Source organism: Watersipora subatra, chromosome 4 (genome assembly GCF_963576615.1).
Source record: "Watersipora subatra chromosome 4, tzWatSuba1.1, whole genome shotgun sequence".
NCBI classification, from domain to species: domain Eukaryota; kingdom Metazoa; phylum Bryozoa; class Gymnolaemata; order Cheilostomatida; family Watersiporidae; genus Watersipora; species Watersipora subatra.
In genome coordinates, this window is record NC_088711.1 from 9,295,372 (window position 1) to 9,317,229 (window position 21,858).

The 21,858-nt window shown below is 35.7% G+C and overlaps 3 protein-coding genes across 4 annotated transcripts in view; 2 read left to right on the forward strand and 1 right to left on the reverse strand.

The window, feature by feature from the left end:
• Nucleotides 1-1,721: 1,721 nt before the first annotated feature.
• LOC137393889 (forkhead box protein F2-like) lies at nucleotides 1,722-2,681 on the forward strand. The gene is made up of 2 exons (XM_068080603.1): nucleotides 1,722-1,783; nucleotides 1,952-2,681. Exons 1-2 carry the CDS (start codon nucleotides 1,722-1,724, stop codon nucleotides 2,679-2,681), a joined length of 792 nt encoding a protein of 263 aa, XP_067936704.1.
• Nucleotides 2,682-4,690: 2,009 nt separating this feature from the next.
• Nucleotides 4,691-12,282, forward strand: LOC137393360 (thyrotropin-releasing hormone receptor-like). The gene is made up of 2 exons (XM_068079873.1): nucleotides 4,691-5,153; nucleotides 10,922-12,282. The coding sequence occupies exons 1-2, from the start codon at nucleotides 4,860-4,862 to the stop codon at nucleotides 11,888-11,890; spliced, it is 1,263 nt and encodes a 420-aa protein (XP_067935974.1). The 5' UTR covers nucleotides 4,691-4,859; the 3' UTR covers nucleotides 11,891-12,282.
• Nucleotides 12,283-12,534: 252 nt separating this feature from the next.
• Nucleotides 12,535-21,858, reverse strand: part of LOC137395208 (oxysterol-binding protein-related protein 6-like) — a 39,250-nt gene continuing 29,926 nt past the window's right edge. For both annotated transcript variants that reach the window (XM_068082050.1, XM_068082048.1), the window contains exons 16-21: nucleotides 21,232-21,374; nucleotides 20,240-20,375; nucleotides 17,866-18,013; nucleotides 17,095-17,221; nucleotides 15,666-15,788; nucleotides 12,535-13,142 (exon numbers count right to left, since the gene is read on the reverse strand). In XM_068082050.1, the coding sequence (XP_067938151.1) occupies nucleotides 13,034-13,142; nucleotides 15,666-15,788; nucleotides 17,095-17,221; nucleotides 17,866-18,013; nucleotides 20,240-20,375; nucleotides 21,232-21,374 (786 nt within the window). In that variant the 3' untranslated portion in view covers nucleotides 12,535-13,033. The remainder of the gene's footprint in view (nucleotides 13,143-15,665; nucleotides 15,789-17,094; nucleotides 17,222-17,865; nucleotides 18,014-20,239; nucleotides 20,376-21,231; nucleotides 21,375-21,858) is intronic.

Below are 21,858 nucleotides of genomic sequence, written 5' to 3' on the forward strand. Positions count from 1 at the left end.
CAAGCCAAGTGCTTTGCCTTGTTTCATATAAACTCACAGCAAATTCTAAAAGTGTGAAGCACGAATGAATCAAAATTACCGAGCAATTATCTTGTCTCTGTCTCCAAATATGTCTGATCGGGCCTCACTAGACTACCTGATTAGCCTATGTCTCCAGCCGCACACATCACCACCCTACTTCCTCTAGCTTGTCATGCCTTCCCTCACTCTCCGCATAGCGTTCACATCCGTTCACTTCCTGGGAATCATCTCGCTTACATGTCCTTAGTTGTTTGGGAAACCTCGTGCACAACAACTTTGCGTGTAACCTTTAGAAATAAATTAGTTACCGCTTGGCTGCGCTGCACTTCTATTGTAGTTTCACTGTGGGAACGTAATCTTTGAGATTTCTTCAATCAATTAAACAATTCATTGTTTAAAGTCTTTAATATTAATTGTTTTTTTATTAACAATATATTATATTATACAAATGTGATAATTTCAAGTATAATTTATTCATCGTCTGCATATCCCTTCTTTATAAACATCTATATAATTCTCTGAGATTTCTTCAATCAATTGAATGATCCATTATTATAAGTCTTCAATATTAATTGTTTGCTCTATTAACCACATATTTATAGATGGGATAGTTTAAAATTTTTTTACATTTTTTGTTAAGATCTCTATAATTTTTAACTCAAGTATTATGAGTTTTCATACAAATGAGCAACAATACATGAGTCTTCTAAAATTACACATATTAATATTTGCTTTGTGAGAATTGCCATGATATAAATTAACCTGCTTGTGTCTGGCATCATCCTCTGTTTCTCATATTTTTTCATTTCATTTGTGCGAAATTAGAAGTATTGGTAATATGTTTATCTTAGTACAAAAAATATAGTTATGCAAAAATAATTGTAATAATGTATAATTTTAACAAAAAAATTTTTTTTCAAAATCTATCAGATAGTCATTGCTGTGAACTTCGATAAAAAATAATACCTACAAACTAAACAGCTCTTACAATGCCTCTGAACAGTGATTGTGATTATTTTATATTCACTGTAAATATACTCATCTAGCAGTTCACAGCAATCGAACCTTTCTTAAAATGTTTCGAAAAATGTTTATACGCTTTTTGTTGTTCATTAGAGTGGTCTGTTATACTTTTAGTTATATCTTTGGTTGTGATGATAAATATTTATACACTTGTTTTTCTTTGGAGGATGAATAATACACTATCAGTTTCATGTAATTTTCCTGTATTTTGTATTTGTGGTATAATTACGGCGACCAATTGATGTCTGCGTCACTCGGATCCTGCCGACTCCTCCGATATAAGCTATAAATTCGCAAGGTCTCTCACTTAACTGTGTAAACTTGACTGCACTAAAGTGACTAATTGTTTCTTTGATTGAAGCACTTGTCTCTAACAAGTGTGCCAATTAGTTTATTTTATATTTGCTCCCAAATCACAGATCAACGGTTGTGATTATTAACTTGAAATCACACGAATTCAGTAGCTTGGAGAATGCCACACCGTCTGTTGCCGTTTGTATTACAAGGAGGTGACACTCGTGCAAATTGTATGCAGCCCCATATATTTTACATCGTATTGTTTCGCACGGTTTAGAACCAGCCAATCGGAATGCTTCTAGCTGCGCCATACACGCTTATTTAAGACAAGTGGATATCTTCTGGTGATATTCAGTGATTGGTGTCGTTCATTGAACACCATGCTGAATACGAGCAATGGAGGATTCCAGATTTTGCAGAACTCTCCTTTCGATGTTCACAGGTTGGTGTTATGATCGGTGATTATATTTATAGACTTTATAAAAACCGCAATAAAATATATGACTTTTTCTAATATATTTTGTCCAAAGCTCATCAAGTGATATTATGAAAAAATTTGTTATACTAATATGATCTGTCCTGTATTATCAATAGCATACTTTCTCTTTAGAGTATCTGGCATGGAAAGTGGAGCATTAGCTGACATTCGTCAGCGATACAACGCTTTGCTGCCTCCCATCATGGTTCCGTATTCTTTTGCATTACCGTCTCCCGTATCGGCAGCATCTCTGCTATCTTGTGTACCAACAAATATGAGAGGCTCTTTTCCACTAGTTCATGAGCTCTCTCCGCAATCAGCCCAGTCAGATCCAAAGCCAAACCATAGTTACATCGGGCTCATTGCTATGGCTATTCTCAGCTCGCCCAAAAGGCAGCTAATCCTCAATGACATTTACCAGTGGATTATGGCAAAATACATTTACTTCAGGACCAGAGGCTCGGGTTGGAAGAACAGCATCCGTCATAACCTCAGTCTTAATGACTGCTTCATTAAGTCAGGGAGAAGTCTAAATGGTAAAGGACATTTTTGGACGATACATCCAGCGAATATCGAAGATTTCCAAAAAGGTGACTTTCGACGACGCAGGGCACAGCAAAGAGTGAAGCGCTACTCACAGAGATACAACCTTTCGAAAGACGAGTACATTCAAAGCTGCAGCAGCGAAGATGAACTGCCATCACCAGGAAGCACTAGCAGTGTCTGCCATGGCAGCCATGAATATGCACCTGTGGTGCAGAAGGGAGTCAATGTAATCACTTCCCAAAAAAGATGTCCGAAGCCATTTGACATCGAATCTCTTCTCGGGATAAAACAAGCTGATAGCCAGACTCATGATTAGACAAGTGTTTTGATGAATGATTGCAAGTTGCATCTTTGACAGTTTGCTAGTTCACAGCAAATGTTACAACTTGTTAATTTTGTGTTATTACTAAGAATTGCAAACAAATATATAATAGTGCTTTAAAGTACTCCCTACTGATCCTTCACCGTAATTTGTATAAAAGTCAGCGTATTTGGCAATAGGACGGTGTTTATGTTGTGCAATGTAGTATATTTTTTAAATATTTAATTTTTGATAGTATTACTATGTTATTTTATGAATGATAAACTCATTTCTTATAATACTCTGATAGAAGTTTTACATACATTTTCTTCGACTCAAACATTAACCAACCGGTTTCGATTCTGATTTTCATTTGCCAGATTTTAAAAGTGCCCCTCACATCTCTTCTAGAGACTTTATATAGAGTGCACACAGGTATGGTTATAAATTTATATCTTGTAGCTTTGGTTACTGTGAATTTAATAAACTTTAATACAACTATAACTTACGGCAATAAACTCCAGCTTGGTAACTATAAAGAATGTGCTTGTTGTTTGAATATTTTGCACTTCCGAGCGCTATTTTGGTTCATGTGAAAAATTAGTGGCTAAATGCTAGCTTTTGAACTATAATATTAGATTAATATATTTTTGACTGATTTCATGCTCCTGCTCAGCTAAATTAGAACACTTGTAAATTTATCCTATTAGCTATGTTCTTAATGTTTTATCTAAGACATCAGTGTGCTATAGCAAAATGCTGTTAAGTTCTTTGGTTAGCAACTCATTCCTGTACAGTCGGTTGTGGAACTGACACTATTTTGCTGGTTTGTAGCAAAGTTAAGATTTTTTTAGCTAAAATAGCTTTTACATAAAAAAGTGTTCACAGCCATTAGCTATATAGCTATTAGCTACACAGCTTTTACTTTGTCAGTCTTCACGACATAGCTATGACGAGATGGAAATGTAATGTTTCCCTGTGGGCAGTGAATATCTTCAATTATGATTATATTATTCAAAGGTGAACCTGATTGGTAGCTGCAATAACTGGTGAACTTTTTGAATGTTGATTTGGTGACATTGACAAAAACCAATTTGTATATACCAAAAAAATTGTATTTTCATATGTACATAGCATACCGGTGTGTCCTTTAGAATGCACCATGAATTGCATAATGCATGTTTCTTTTTAAAGCTTCATGTCAGAAATACACACTGGTGAAGGCATTCAACAAGTAGTTGCGCTTGTTACGCGGTCATAGAGTTATAGAGTCATAGAGTTATACGCAGAAATAAGCTAACTTGTTTATTGACTACAATATATTTAAAGATTTACTGATTGTAAATAAACAGAACGTTTAATAGAAATAACTTGCTGATCATGTGCTTATATGTACAAGGTATTTGTATATTTTTTGTCGTTGCGGTAATTACATATTTTGTTTTTGTTGGGTTAAAAATTACGATTATCTCTTTGTTATCTCTTTGAGTTGACAACATTCAAATAAAGACAATCATGTACTGCGATGAATAGATTACATAATGAAAGGTTGTCAGCACATGCTGTGCTTAATTTTTATGTGCAGACAACTCTAAAGATATATAAAGTGCACAACAGAACGCTGCATGCATGAAATGAATGCAAGTATTGTCAGTTAAACTAAATGTATTTGCTGGTCAATAACATTTTCAAGTATTGACCAGCAAATATATATTATCAACCATCATTGAACATGTTAGAGGTGATTAGAATGTCAAATAACTATATCATTGTTAATTTGAGTTTGAATTTATTTCAATTTAGTTTCTTATTAAAATTTATAAATATTTACTTCTCAGTAACTGATTTTACAATGATATCTTAATTACATTGAGCTAGATATGAGATAGCTTGTAAGTGGCTTGTAAGTGTAATTTGTTTGTGCTAAATGTTTACGTTGGACTATACACTAGCTAGATAACAAGCTTACACGCCATGGATATCGCATAGTAAGATGAGATCACAAAGCAGTCAGGCAGAATGAACTGCATTGATTACTTTTGAGCTTTGGGATGCGCTCTTCAATTTTTCCTCAAGCCTGGTGCGAGGTAAACTTCTTCTCTTAACAGCCTGAATAACAACTAATAATTTTATTGGCGCGTCAAGCTGAAAGGATACTGGAAACCCTAAGAGCTCGTGAGGTACGATATAAATATGGATGCGCTGTACAAGCAGTCGATACGATTAGAACATGATGACTATCCGATGGAGCTGATGGAATGCTCGCTCGAGTATGTGGAGTGCCAAGCAGAGAGGTATATTTTCATGGTTGGAGGACCGCTGCTTGTGGCACTATCTATAATTGGTAACTCCATTACCTTCTCTGTTATGTTGAGAGAGAAGCTGAGACACACAGCAACAGCAGTTTTCATCGCTAGCCTCGCTGTCATGGACACCATGGCAACAATTACAGGACTTTCTCGGCATTTTATCTTGAAAACGTTTGGGGTAAGTTATTATTATCATGTTTGTATTTTAGGTGAAACTTGCAAAGTTATCGACTACTTTTTATTTCCACGCTTTTCCCAATAATTATATTTTAATAATCTCTAAAAGTAGAAAACCTTAGGGTAAAATGGAATTATCTTATTTGCCTAATTTACACTGCAGTGGTCACTGTACGACTCTATATTCAATGTATGTTACTCCATCGCATTGATCACTTTTATTATGTAATGATAGTAGTTATGCCAGTTTTTATTATTAACCAGTTTTTTTAATACTTTTATGCAAGGTTCCAAAAGCTGGTTTTAAACTTTCATTGTACATTCAAATCCATGAAAGACACATCAGAGTTAGGACAGCAGCTCACTTCTTTAAGAGTAGCTGCTGTCAAACATTGCTTAGTGCAGGAAAGTGCAAGTGTATTCATTATCCTACCAGCTCATTGTCTCTTGTATAAATTAGTACAGCCCGACAGACCTGGACTAACTATGCAATCTTAATTGTAAAAACTCTTAATTCTTTTTTGCAGATTTGTGTGTGCCTGATAAAGTTTTGTACATAACTAAGTTTCCAGGATATTGTTAAACACTGTATACAGCTACTCAAATTATGTCTTCTTATTATTTCATAAAAACAAATTAATCAAAATTTAACTTAATGCTATGGCTGTAGTGTAGTGGGTAGTATTGACTTTTTGTTTACAACACTTTGCATAGCTTTTCTGTTTCCATCTATTGTTATAGGTCCACGTGAAATTATCAACTAAAATTGAAAAAGGTTAATAGCAAACAAAAATGTTTTTATGATCAGATGATTCAGATTGCAAAGAGTAATAGAAATATTTTCACCCTCAACCCTTAGTCTTGTTTGTTTTTCTTTTCTAACTAAAAGTATTGGCTAAGATACAAACTCAACATCACATGGCCTATGATGACAACAAGTAACAAGTGCTCTAGTATAAGAAGTTAAGAACTGACCGTTTGAGTTACTTAAGAAGGTGACTATAGTTACTCATTTTGTGTTGACTAACGAAAGGCTGCATTTGCATGTCTTCACAATTGGGAATAACCTTCATCCTTTCTTTCATACTTGTTACAATGTATGTATGGGCATATATGGAAAAATGTTGAATTGATTAATAACTTAGCGTCTTTTTGCGTTAAGCTAACAAACGTAAAATCACCATAGCGCATTGTAAACTGAGAAATAGCCATTTTACGATTCGCGCTTAATGCATTTACATATTATTGTACAATGGTGGACACATACAACTATAGTGGGCTACAAACGGTAGTCACGTTTGGCCTGCTTGTATGTACTGTCTGTAAATAGTTCGATATTTTTGTAAATGTTCTACTGAAATCAAAGTAAATAGACCGTTTTAATTTAAGCTGGTTGCTGACATTGAAACCATAAAACATTGTTCTTTCTAATAGGTTTGTGTCATCAAACAGCTGATTTGAGTTTTAGTGACCATAAACTATCCCTTGTTTAGTGGTGACTAAAGATAAACCAGTAAGATGAGCTACCATAAACGAGAGATATTGATAGAAGAAATAGCATGCCTTGTTCAGGCTCTACATTCCGGCATTGTACAAAAGAGCATATCTCATTTCTTATACCGAGAATCAGATTTGAGCGACTACATGATCAACCAAAAATTATTAGTATTCTTTGTGAGCCAATTTTTTTTTTCAATTAAAATTTTTTATCAGGAGACAACCCTTGTTTACTACACAACTTTATAGTTAACAGGCGTTTGTTTCCTCATTATTTAGTTGGAGGAGGGATGAAGCCTACACTAATTGCCTATAGCTGTCTCGTGTTGCTATTGCAATGTTTTCTATGACATTTTATACCTGCCAATAAGAATCTAATCTATGTAACTTCTGATTTCAGTGCAGTAATAGCCTCAGTATTGGATTTGATACCAAAAAAACTTAGGTTTGGTTAGTTTTTCTATTTGCATGAGCTAGAGAACAAATAACATCTCCTTTGCTATAAATTTATGTTTAGTAGTGTGTATGTACTATAGTGCTTTTGTGTGCTAGCTGGTGTTCTCAGAACAGGAGTCTAAAGGCGGGCTTGTGGGTTTCTTTGGTTTTCAAGCTACGTAAACCTAGAGTTTGCAAACTGAATAAGATTTGGTATTGTTTTAAGGTTCGCTAAATGCAGTCATGGTTGCACGCTAAAGTCAGCTGTGTTTCTACAAGACAAAAATATTTTTTTAGGAAAGTATGAACTGTTAAAACAATTGCTAGTAATGATCATAGATGTAGACTTGATAGGATGTTTGAAATTCTGAGGCTATTGCGGTAACAGTAGTAAAGGTAATTAACCTGCCCTTCACAAAACAGACACATGTCCATCTTTAAATAAGATATGTCAGAAGCCGAAGCTAAAAAGGTTAAGGCATTTTCAGATAAAAAACTCTCACGGTGTCAGCAACATTTTATTCCCCTTTTTGTGTTTCCCATCTGTCTTTCCTGTCACTGTTATTGTCATCACTGGCTGTTGAAGTAAAAAATGGTGCACTTTCATTCACTCCGGATGCTGGACAAGAAAAAGCTATATGCTGATCAATATACAATATAGGGAGTTCTGAAACGTGACTGTGTAGACAGCTCATAGCAAATTTGTGAACAACATCGATTTCACGGATAAGATATCACATACCTACATAAATCTGTGTATACAGCTTGACCAGAGATCAAAACTTTTTCTCCTAAAAAGCATGCTATCAGCTACCAACCTATACAAGAAGAAACAAATTTGACTCGTGTGTAAAGGTGAAGGTTAATGCAAGATTCATTAATGAGGATAAAGTTGAAAGAATCTTTAATTAAAACGAGATAGTAGTGAAGTTGGCCACGAAGTTCTAGTTTTTTTTTAAATCAATCTATGACCTGGCGCAAAGCAAATCAATAAATGACCCAATTACAAAGAACAAATAGCGGCACCCGCTATATTCAAGGGTAGGTTATGACTATAGTGAGCTGTCTCAACACCCTTGCAAGTTTAACATCATCATTGCAAGTGATATATCTGTCTATATGAGCTTATTCCTTATTAAGTACATAATTTGTTAGTCCCTTCCATCCGTCAAAACAAATTAGCATCCGTTAGAGCAGTGACTTGCATCGAATTCTATGCCACGACAATAGGAAACATCACTTAAAACATGTTGGAAAAAACATCTGCTATTGTTTTGAACCGCGTAAATTAACACACAATTGCAAAAAGGAAGAAGATGGAAGAAATGGAGTGAGAGAAAATAGATGAAGCGAGTGAAACCACATGATAGTTAACTCATCTGACACTGTTATGTTTAACAAAGACCAAACTACTTATTACGGGCATGTTCTAGATTTTCATAACTGGTGCCCATTGTTGTGATTGGATAACTGTTTAAATCTATATATATATTACATATAGATTAGAACAGATTATATAGATTCAAAGTTTAAACTATATATATTATATATAGACTAGCCTTTTTATATATATATCTATAGATAAATCTCAGTGTTTGTATGTCTGTGAATCAGTGTGTCCAGCTATAGCTATTAAAATCTTAGAATAAAAAACTCGATTCACACTGAATTTGAACTCATGAAGATTGCAACCACAAGTTTTTAACCACGCGTTTAATCACTGAGCTACACAGTCCATAGAATCCTATTGCTCTTATAATACACTGTATACCCTTTTCTCAATTGCGTACGCTAAATGACTTATTAATCGATACATTGCGCCTATGCGTTACGATGCCCCTGTTATAAAATGTTTTTTCGCCTAACTGTATGAAACAAGTTGTAGCTGTATGAAAATGTATTTAAAAGTTACAATTGTTTAAAAGAAGTTTTGAAAACCTTTGCAGTTGTTTTATTTTTTCTCTTAATTTATTTGAACTGCACAAAACACACTTATACCATGATATAAAGTTCAAAATGTTGTATATGTTAAATAAAAATAAATTTTTTGTCCAAAGACCTGTTTATTACCCAGGCAGTGCCGGGCATTCACCTAGTATATGTATATACAACATAAACTTAATTTAACTAATAGCACACACAGAAATGAACAAGCATCTTTATTTAAAAGTTAGATATTAAATAAATGATGATTTTCTGTGCAAAAGCTTTTTTATTACCTGTGCCGGGCGTTCAGTAGTCATTTATATAAGCAATCCTCATATGCATGCGCTTTCTTGTTTTCAGCTTCTTTAAAACTGGCGACTCGCTGCCACTTCCTGAATTTACGTATGATGAGCACTTGATACGCGCTGTACAACTATTGCAGGTGTATTTCACTTCACCTTCTACATTTTCGCGATCATGTGTGGAAGGCTGTATAAGCTATATTAAACCGCAACGACAATATCTATATCATTGCACTGTGATACTTTTCTCTTCAAGCTGCAACTACTATATAACTACGACTAACTGCGACTACTATATCTCTGCTGTTCACCCTTTGATAAAAACCTAACTGGTTGAAACAGTTTAAATTTGAGTCGGTCTGCGAGATGTCTTGAAGCGGATGTCTTGCAAGCATTTGTTTAACATTTTTCGTGCTGTTGCCTGTCAGTTGTATTGGCAGATTTAGTCTTTCGATCTACAGCCTATGTAGTGTGAACTGCTGCATCACGTTTGAGACATTTCTTTTATAACTTCAGTGGTTTTTATATTTAGCACTTTTCACCCAATGAATGTCTGTTGCGAACAATTAGCATTTCTTCGGTGTAAACAAGAGCTAGTATAAAGCTTCAGTGAAGCCCTTAATTTATTACTCGTATCTCTACAAGTAACGACTTAGTATGATAATCTCTGGCTATCATAGTTTTATTTACTCTGTCATCATTACTGCACTCATAGCATTCTCATATTCAAATGTACGCTTCATTTCTAATTACAGTGATTTGAGGAACACTGAACGCCGTTTCATTGTGCTTGCTCCTACATTTGTGGGCTATGAACTTTGAGTCTTACAAGAGCAGACGATTTATGCCACTGATAATAATGGTCATAGACAAACCAAAATTCACTGTTCTGTTAGTAATTTTTGCAATACAAGAAAACTATCTATGCGGGAGTAGATGTGAAATTAAAAAAGTAAGGTTTCTAGTTGCTATATTGACAGTTTGTTATGATAGATTGAAATGAATCTACTCACTGGGCAAAGAATTATTTACCATAACTTTAAATAAATACATGTATTATTTTAGGTGGCGAAAAACATGCACATTACGAATATTTTTTACCAAGTTTGCTTGTTATTAAAAGTTAAAAGCATAAAATCGGTTAACATTTACAGAAAAGTCAAAAGTCGTGGGCTTCATATAAATAAAGCTCAAGGTTGATCCAATTTAGATAACAGAAGATTATATTATTAAAGAATAATCAAACCGTGCAGGAGTTTAAACATGGATTACCTTTGATGTAATATTTTTATCCATCTACTAAGCGTATAGGTATTGAAATGAGAAATGAGAAAAGTCATGTTTACAAGTTCTACTGATATTAATCAATAGACAATGGTGGTTTCATATTGCTGTTGTCCGCCGGAGAGTATATTCCTCTTAAGTAGGCTTTTGTATCATTGAGTGACACCTGCTTCTCGTGTCACTTTACATCTTTGCATTCCCTATAGCCAGCATCCTACAACTTTATGCATCGACCATTTTATTATTCTTAATTTATAATCTAATAGAAGGAATCTATGTTCATGTCGTACTAGCGGAAGATATTACTGCCAATGATTGCTTTTAGGTCGATGTGAGAAACTTATCGGCGACATCTTGCTCAGTACATCGATTCTTCCTGTACATTAGCCTTGACACATCGTCATGGCTTCTCGGCTTAATAGCCATAGAGCGTTTCATAGCTGTGTGTAAGCCACAGCACTACAAGCGACTGAGAACTGCATCTATGGCTCTAAAGGTAGTTGGGGTACTAGTGCTTTTGCATGTAGTCTTTAATATGCACGTCTTTTGGACGAGAGGCATTAACTGGATTGAAGTTGAAAATGTGAATGACAACTCGAGCACAGTTGAGCTCAACTGCGGCTACACATCGGAGGAATCACGATTTTTTTGGACGCATCATCAAGGCTGGATGGTGTTAGTCTGGTATTGCATCATACCTTTTACGACTATGCTTGTCCTTGACATTTTTATAATTCAACGACTTTACAAGCTGCAGAGAACATCGCTAAACAGAACGTCTATAAGCAGAACCCACAGTGGTGTATCTGAAACAGGGCTGGCAAAGCATACCAACTCCATGACCCGAATGTTGTTGACTGTGACCCTGTACTTTCTCATCATAACGACTCCAGTATTCATATTCACGATGTGTCAGTCTTTGTTATTTTATAATGACCCAACTGATGGTCGTACGTTAGGAAAAGAAGAGGAAGAAAAGCTCGCACGAATGGAGTTAATAGATGCGTCCCTAACTATTCTGCTCTACTTGAACCATTCTATCAACTTTTGTTTATACCTACTAACTGGCCGCAGATTTAGAAGGGAGTTATCTACCATGCTTAACTGCTCGTGCAACAGGATAGCTAGTACCAGAAGGTTGTCGACTAAGCAGTCGATCAAAGAGACACAAGCCAATGGTACAAACACCAATGCTTATGTACAGGTGGCCAGCGCTACCCCAATGCTACCTAGGAGCTTTAATGACACCAACCATTCTACCTGTACGTCACGCATCAATATCTCTGCTCTGTAGGGGTAATTGAGAAGCAAAACATCTCTGTAGGCGTGATTGAAAAACAAAATATCTCTTCTCCGTAGACGTGATTGAAAAACAAAATATCTCTACCCTGTTGGCGTGATTGAGGGACAGATGCTACGCTATATAGCCACATCAATCTTTAACACGACTTGTTGCCTATCAGGCTCTGCATAAGTTAGATCAAAAAGAGCTACATTTTATCTCCTTGCATTAATTGGCCTGCAATAGCCATCAATTGCTTCTGATCTTTTTATTATATGGTAAGTTAGTTAGTGCTGCCTATTTGTTTGTGATCATGAGGATTACATGATAGATGAAGGCGCCTTTTTCCAATTTCCTGGTCATTTAAAAGTTAATTACCGTGAAAATCTGCGAAGGATGCAACTGCAGGGAGCAAGATTTTATGAATTAAAACTAAATTTTTGCATTTTATGAGAACCAAACCCGAAAAGAAGCAAATTAAGAAATAAAGGTTTATTTTAAAAGGCATCCCCGATTGTTTGCAAAGTATTATGTCTGAGAGTGCACCGATTAAATGGTAATTTTGTGTTTCAGTTGACCTTTTCAAGGAAATTGCTAGATTATCTCATTCTTCAAGAGCAAGGTTTGTTTCATCAAGAAAATATTTTTCATCCATATCAATTAATTGATAAGACTCTCCGTACTGATATTACATATAATACTTGTTTTAATACTCTCTGTAAGAGTTTACCTGGAGTAATCAGAAGGAAACAGCCGCAGAGGCTGCAGTGAATGGAGACTATATACACCCTCCCTCTATACCAGCAAGATAAGAATCATGGCAATCATGGCACTGCTCTGCTATAAGGCATCAAACAACAAGTGCAAGAACGTAGTCAAGTGGGCATATCACAAAATCTTTCAAGATTAAAAAGCTCAGCCACCAATGAGGAATAACATCAAAATATAACTCTCATTACAATAAATATATAGAAAAGATCTCTATATGTCAAAACAAAACGCTCCAGTCATCACCTATTGACTGAAGACTGGGCGGTCTAATAAAAGGCATTAATAACTTGTTTTCTAATTAGAAGCATAGAAAGTTTATTTAGCACCTAAGTAATGCCAATGTGTGTGTGTGTGTGTATATGTCTATGCCATAGTCATGAATTATCACCATAGACGTGGAATATCATCTAGTGCATTAAAGCCTGGCTCCCTCTTGCACTTCCAGTACTCCTCCGTGAACATATATGACTCCTTCTTATCATGCTCTACTTTCCTATAAGAGGTCAGAAAAGAGTTGACCTCTGATTCATGATCCCACACAGACACCGCACCAATGAACGTGTTTGTACTAAAGCTAATACTTCAGTGATAGTCTATCAAAGGTAATTGAGATGTATTGATCTGAATTCTACGCAAGCCTAGTAGCAGTCATAACTCATCAGCAGGTCAATAACAATCAGTTTTAAAACTTCAACTCCTCAGACTTGTTTGCCAGCGGAAGTTATGTTACTATTTTCAAGTCTCTGCTGAGAGGCAGTAGTTGTCCCCTCCTACGCAGACAATATCTATAAAAATATATGCTAAGCATGGCCTTTACAATTGGTCAAACTATCTTACCAATAGAAGCTGCGATCAGTTGAGTGACCACACTGTTTTATATTGGGCTAGAAAGTTGCAATTACAGAATTTTACTATTAATAGCATGAATGAAGGAATTTGGTCTTATCCTGTATGTCAGCTAAGAATACTGGAAACGGTGCATAGTTGAGGTTTGTGCAAATGCTGCTGGAAATACCACATATCAATGCACTGACAGCGTGATATGAAAAGCTTCAGATAATTAAAAAATTCATTAAAACGAAACCTGTGATTACAAGGCAGTCCTCTCAATTTCATATGATTGGGAGATGTATTTCTAAACTGCAAGACATTACTGCCGAGGAAGGTCAGCTCAAGTTTCTTGAGTACATCAAGACAAACTAGCGAGTATCAGTCACCAGAGCACATCATTAGAGATTTATAAATAAATACTAAATAATGTATAATAAAGTAAAATAATATTAAATATGTGGAAGACCGCTTTACTGTAGGCTACCAGATAGTAAACGATGCAAGAGACCTTAGAAAGTAGAGATAATTAGTAATAACAACAACGGGCAGAGAAGTCTGAAAGACAACTTTCTCATCCTCCCGTGCAGGTTGAACCATCAGGATTGCGCTGTGCAATACATGAGCGGAACATGAAGGTACTATAGATAAATATGTAACTAAGTGGAGACAATCCCCAACAGAATCTCTAATTATATTAAGACCAAAACCGATCTTTGCAACTCCTGTGCATTAGCACTAATTTATTTTGCGTTCCAAAAACATTTAGGAAGAAACCCCAGGAGTTCTATGAAACTGCAAACCATTTTTCTCGGAAAGAGTTAGGATGTTATTAAAGCAAAAAGCTGTTAACGAATGACCTGAAGTCTACACGCATGTAGCCAGAGTCCCTAGAGCCTCTCGCATCAGCCACTTAATAGTAGTAAATGTATGAATGTAGCGCGTAATGTACGATGCCAGAGCATCATTTGTGTTGGTAAAATAAAACAATCATCAAGTTATCTTCTAACGTAATTTTAGTCATCAATCGTCAATAAATCGACCGTAACTGGATTGATCGTAAATATTAGTTAATGTTAATAAAGATGAGGTGCAATTAGAGATGAGAGAGCAGAGTACCCAAACTGTTGCGCTCTCTTTAGGCTCTAACAAACTAGGTGATACGTAGCGCCAATCTGTGCTGGAGCTCGCCTAGCGAGTTGATGCCGAGCAATAATGCTAGACTTTCACTATTAGAACTTTATCGCACGCAAGATGCATTTTGATTGATTGTTTTTCCCCAGAATTCAATGCTCTGGGGAAAAACAATCAATCGAAATGCATCTCGCGCGTGATAAAGTTCTGATAGAAAAAGTCTAGCCAGAATGCACTGTTCTGGCTGCTAATTTTTTCGTGTCAATGTTTACCGACAGACAGTAACAACATTTTGCTATTTTGTTATGATTAGAAGACCATCAAAACTGAATTGAAAAATTCAATTAAATACCATCGAAATTGACACTGAATTGTTCACAGAGTTTTTAAGAACACACCCAGTCCTGTACAATATAACACATAAGAATTACAAAGATACCCAGTTGAAAACCAATGTTTGGGAGTCAATCGGGTTGACCATCTTGAGACTTGAGAATGGTAAATATTCGTTATATTAAAATGGAAAACTACTATAAAGTAAATTGTATATAAAAATCATAAAATATTACCGTTAAAAATACAAGAATCATTTTTTTATGTCATCAAGTGTACAATTCGTGAAAGTGAAATAAGGCCTGACAACATAAGCAGATGTTGTTTACATCGTGTCTAGAAGGAACCATATTTACTTAAATTTATTAATACATGTAACTCTGAAGAAACTGGTGATACGTAATTTTATTGGCTGTTTCTGAGCCTGCCTGCGTTATGGTTCGCTGGTGAATCGCCCAAGTGTGTTTAAGCACACGCCAGCGATATCTCCGCACTCATAACACACGCGATAAAATCACCTAGTGTGTTTGCACCTTAACACTTTCAATCTACACAGTAAGTCTTTTTCAAAATATCAGAATTATTCGTGTATTTGTGAAACGCGTATGTGTAAGAGAAACCGATTTCATATCTGATCAAGGAAGCACACTAAGTATTATGGGAGAGGGGTGACAAGTTAACAAAGACACTAGAGGGGATAAATATCTATGTCTGTACCAACCTAAACCACCTCGGTTGGTATCCTGACCCGCTCGATTCGCGAATCTTTCTTGCCTCCCTCTGCAATTTCTCTACCCTCTGCTTTTCAGATTCAGCCTGCTCAATCATGCCCTCCTCTAGCATCCTACAGAGAGATGAGAAATCTAAGGCTATTCTAGCTGACTGACTCTCTGCTGCTTGAACTGCTAGTTGCCAGAATTCACCAAAGTTACACACAAAACCAATTTTCAATCTAGTTCACCAACTATAGCAATATCAACTATAGCAATATCAACTATAGCAATATCAACTATAGCAATACCAACTATAGCAATATCAACTATAGCAATATCAACTATAGCAATATCAACTATAGCAATATCAACTATAGCAATATCAACTATAGCAATACCAACTATAGCAATATCAACTATAGCAATACCAACTATAGCAATATCAACTATAGCAATATCAACTATAGCAATACCAACTATAGCAATATCAACTATAGCAATATAAACTATAGCAATACCGACTATAGCAATACCGACTATAGCAATACCGACTATAGCAATATCAACTATAGCAATACCAACTATAGCAATATCAACTATAGCAATACCAACTATAGCAATATCAACTATAGCAATATCAACTATAGCAATATCAACTATAGCAATATCAACTATAGCAATATCAACTATAGCAATATCAACTATAGCAATATCAACTATAGCAATACCAACTATAGCAATATCAACTATAGCAATACCAACTATAGCAAAATCAACTATAGCAATATCAACTATAGCAATATCAACTATAGCAATATCAACTATAGCAATATCAACTATAGCAATACCAACTATAGCAATATCAACTATAGCAATACCAACTATAGCAATATCAACTATAGCAATATCAACTATAGCAATACCAACTATAGCAATATCAACTATAGCAATATAAACTATAGCAATACCGACTATAGCAATACCGACTATAGCAATACCGACTATAGCAATATCAACTATAGCAATACCAACTATAGCAATATCAACTATAGCAATACCAACTATAGCAATATCAACTATAGCAATATCAACTATAGCAATATCAACTATAGCAATATCAACTATAGCAATATCAACTATAGCAATATCAACTATAGCAATACCAACTATAGCAATACCAACTACAGCAATACCAACTATAGCAATACCAACTATAGCAATATTAACTATAGCAATACCAACTATAGCAATATCAACTATAGCAATACCAACTATAGCAACACCAACTATAGCAATAGCAACTATAGCAATATCAGCTATAGCAATACCAACTATAGCAATATCAACATAGTATAACAATTTAAAATAAATATTTTTTTGGCGGATTAACAAAGAGATTTCCAAAGGAATGGAGCAAGAAATTGAGAGACTGCATACCTCTGGTCCGGCCTGAACCTTGTATCTGTTCGAGGAAGATAACTCGACTCCTCCTCCCGAAGCTCATTCAGCTCAATAGCAAACCTTGTGAAACCATAGTAGAGCTCACAGTCCTCGGGCATATTGCCTACAACAATGAGTGTCACTTATCGACATCTTTCCTCCATATTCACAGGTTATGCGCATGATAGCGGATTGCACAACGCAATCTGTTCGCGATAAGTTCTTGGCTTATTCTATTGCCTCAGGATGTCATTTGATGTCCCATGAGGCTGTGATGCCAACCAAACAAAGAAGCTATCACTTGTTAAAAACATTGCCTGAATTAGCTAGAATTTAGAAAAAATAGCTGGAGAATGGCAACTTCAAATGGTTATAGCACACCCTAGGATAATCTTAGGGAAGATGATTATCCGAAACTCGTTACATATGGTACTTGAGGGTCCGACAAATTCATTTGTTTTCTAGAAACTCATTTTTAAAGAAACTCGTAAAAACATGATACTATGTTGATATCTCAAAAACACTTCCACATCCCTTCAATCATTTGCATAGTAGGAGAGAGGGTTTTCAATTTCATGTGAAACAACAATTTAGCTAATTTGCTACTTGAGGTGGCAGCAAGGAAATAAGTCAATTGGTTCACCAGCAATTACCATATCAGTATTGAATGTTTAAAAGCCTCCATTCTACATTCTACAAGTGTAGCTAGCAGCTCGCGGTAAGTGCTTACACACCCATTACAGATACATCGGAATGAATTGCAGTTACCTGCCCTCCAGATGCATCGGTTGGCTTGTTCATCTGTCTTGCAGTACAGAGCTTCAGTCCATTTACCAAAGAGGTAAATCTGCACTTCCCCATCAGGACCTGTTACGGTGCCATGAACCTCGTGCTTCTTATTTGACCAATAGCTCGCCTGGATCGAAATACCGATATTTACACAAGCTGCTAGGATAAATATTATTTGAGCTGATGTTGAACATTTGCTAGTTATATTTCTGTTTGTTTGCCTGTTTACATATAACATTTTATCAATTCTATCAGGTTTCAAGTTTAACAGATAAACACACTGACAGACAAAGGGCTCTGTTCTCCCTTTAGTCAGGTAAATTTTCATCTCTGTTGAATGATACCCTCAGCATACGTAGACAATGTGCAGCCTTTGATATAGCAGCACCTGAAATTTCATCAAAGAGCTCAGACTAGAATGAATATTATACTCTGACAAAGTTCATGATGCAGGTATCTACTTGTAAATGTGATTGCAAGTACACCATGATATAATGCTGATATCTCAGGCGTGCAATTCCTTGTAACACATTGAAGGCCTGACCAAGGACAAGCAAGTGCATTGCTTAACTAGAACTAATATTGATCGCGAGAGATTTCAGGCTATAAAATGAAAAGCTAACCATCATCTTTTTTAGTTCGAATTCGTATGGCCTTTCCATACACGAGTAACAAGTAATATGTACTATGATTTCCTACTATGGCTCAGTAGATAACCAAAGTGAGATAAACAAAAATAGCAACATTCATGAGCTAGAAATTAAACCATCATGATCTCTTGTGGGACATTTGAAGGGCCACACTTATAATTTAAGTCATTTGTGAGACCACGCTTGTAATATAAGACATTTGAGAGACCACACTTGTAATATAAGTCATTTGAGGGACCACACTTATAGCATAAGACATTTGAGAGACTACGCTTGTAATATAAGACAATTGAGGGACCACACTTGAAATATAAGACATTTGAGGGACCACACTTGTAATATAAGACATTTGAGAGATCAAGCTTATAATATAAGACATTTGAGAGACCACACTTGTAATATAAGACATTTGAGGGACCACATTTGTAATATAAGACATTTGAGGGACCACACTTGTAATATAAGACATTTGAGAGATCACACTTATAATTTAAGACATTTGAGAGACCACATTTGTGATATAAGACATTTGAAAGACCACACTTGTAATATAAGACATTTGAGAGACCACACCTGTAATATAAGACATTTGAGAGACCACACTTATAATATAAGACATTTGAGAGACCACACTTGTAATATAAGACATTTGAGAGACCACACTTGTAATATAAGACATTTGAGAGACCACACTTGTAATATAAGATATTTGAGAGACCACACTTGTAATATAAGACATTTGAGAGACCACACTTGTAATATAAGACATTTGTGGAACCTCACTTGTAATATAAGACATTTGAGGGACCACACTTGTAATATAAGACATTTGAGAGACCACACTTGTAATATAAGACATTTGAGGGACCACACTTGTAATATAAGACATTTGAGAGACCACGCTTGTAATATAAGACATTTGTGGAACCACGCTTGTAATATAAGACATTTGTGGAACCAAACTTGTAATATAAGACATTTGTGGAGCCTCACCTATAATATGAAATATTAGAGGGACCACACTTATATAAATGAGTAACAAAGCATCCGTCTATCACAATTTATTCCTAGCAAGAACAAGCAAAACAAGCACTCACCTACACATATCACAATCAACAACTGAAGTGGCATGAACATCAGCTCTACATTGTATGTCAAAAGATGTGTGACCCAATTGTTTAGTAAAAAAGGTGACAAAGGATTTCTTAAAACTCCTTTTAATCAGACGCTACTGTAAGGGTGGCTAAAAAACTCTTCAACCAATGGACTGATTCCAGCCCTAGCAAATAAAATAATAGCCAACACTAAATAGCAGAAACATATATAACAGTAGAAGCACCTATTACAGCTTATATAAACATAATCATACATGTATTGATTGAAAAACTAACTTCAATTTTATAATTAGGAGTTGTCTACCTATTCAGTACGCATGAAAGATAACTGCTATTTAAAACGCAGAGTTCAAGTTCAACAAAAGTTCATTTATTTATACTTAATGCCAAGAGCTTTAGTGAATTGACCTCACATGCAATGTGACACAGTCAGATCTGTAATCTGAGGCCTAATCTATTTGTGATAACTGCCATACTCATGAGCCAATTGAAACTACATATGGAACCTGCTAATATGGAGATATTTTAAAGCTGCAGCCTGTGTGACAACCTGCATCGGTTGTTAGGGGCATGGAGTAGAAAACATACCTTAACAAATGTAAGCTTGCATATAACGTCTTTGCATGAAATATTCATTTCTCCATACTGGTCAACCCAGCGCTGCCCAGCAAGCACATTGTGTACACAGGCTGTTACCTTCTTCCATTTATACGTCTCGTCATGCCTGTAATGTACACAACAGTAACCTATAGAGCTATTTCTTCATAGAGAGTCAATGATATGCACAAAGGTTACCGTGAAATGAAACTCGTATACTTCAAATCAGTAACACTTTTTTAATTAAAACCTTCCCGATGAGGACTTTCGGTATGCTTTGTAGGGAAAACCTTACATCAAAAAACCTCTAAGACGACATCAATAATCAGCAAGAACATAGCGCAAAGGTTGGTGCAAAACAATCACTTGCAAAAGACAATGATACAATGTAAATAGCAGCGATTGTATTTATTCATTTATTAAACATTTATTATTTATGCAATGGTCATCAGCTATTAATTGAGAGCGGGCAACTTCCCGCTAGGAATAAACTATGGATTTTCTAAAAGGTCAAACGTAAGTTCAGAGTGAGAAGCTTGTTAGCAAACCTAAAGTAGCTGGCTAATGGCCATCTGGTTGAAATCGCCGACTGCTAAAATGCTAATGTTAGTCTAATCACACGCCAGATACAGACTCATTGGGTACTAGAAGCAAACAACTCAAATGACAAGCTATGGCACTATAGTCAATTAAAATGATGCAATAGCTTGTGAGTCATAACAGTTCCCAAAGTGTAGTAGGAAATACTGAGTCACACTAGAGACTCACCCTGGTAGATATACTGAAATACTGAGTCACACTAGAGACTCACCCTGGTAGATATACTGAAATACTGAGTCACACTAGAGACTCACCCTGGTAGATATACTGAAATACTGAGTCACACTAGAGACTCACCCTGGTAGATATACTGAAATACTGAGTCACACTAGAGACTCACCAAGGTATATATACTGAAATACTGAGTCATACTAGAGACTCACCCTGGTAGATATACTGAAATGCCTCCAACAGGATGGACTTCCATCGATTTACCCCAGAATTTAGTTTTAGCTCTGCAGTCTTGCTTGAAGATGAAGTTTTGGGAGTCAGCGTGGCACACGGATATGGGTGGGTGATGAGATACCTAACAAATAGAAGGCCCATCAGTACATGACCAGATGTAGAAATCAGAAAGCACCTTACCTCAACTGTTATCATAGGTATTAATACGACAAGCCGTAGGCATGGCAGAAACTGTGTATTGATTACAATCGCCCTTTAATCGTAAGCTGCAATCTACCTGAGTTCTAGACTCAATTAGTAACAGAACACAACAGTTAAGACTGCGTATGAGTTCTCATAAATACAAATGGCGTATATGAAATACTCAACAAGGTACATTAATATCATGTTAGGGTCGGATAATATTATTGGCTAGTTTATCTCGAGCTATACTAATTGATAGAAATGAATTGCTCTGTAAAAGCTGGAAAGAGAAACGAAAGTTATCTGAACCCCAAGTTCCCTCGGAAAAGCTAGGAGTAACCCATAGAGCAATCCATAGAGTAATCCATAGAACAATTCATTGAGCAATCCAAAGAGTAATCATAAAACAATCATTGAGCAAT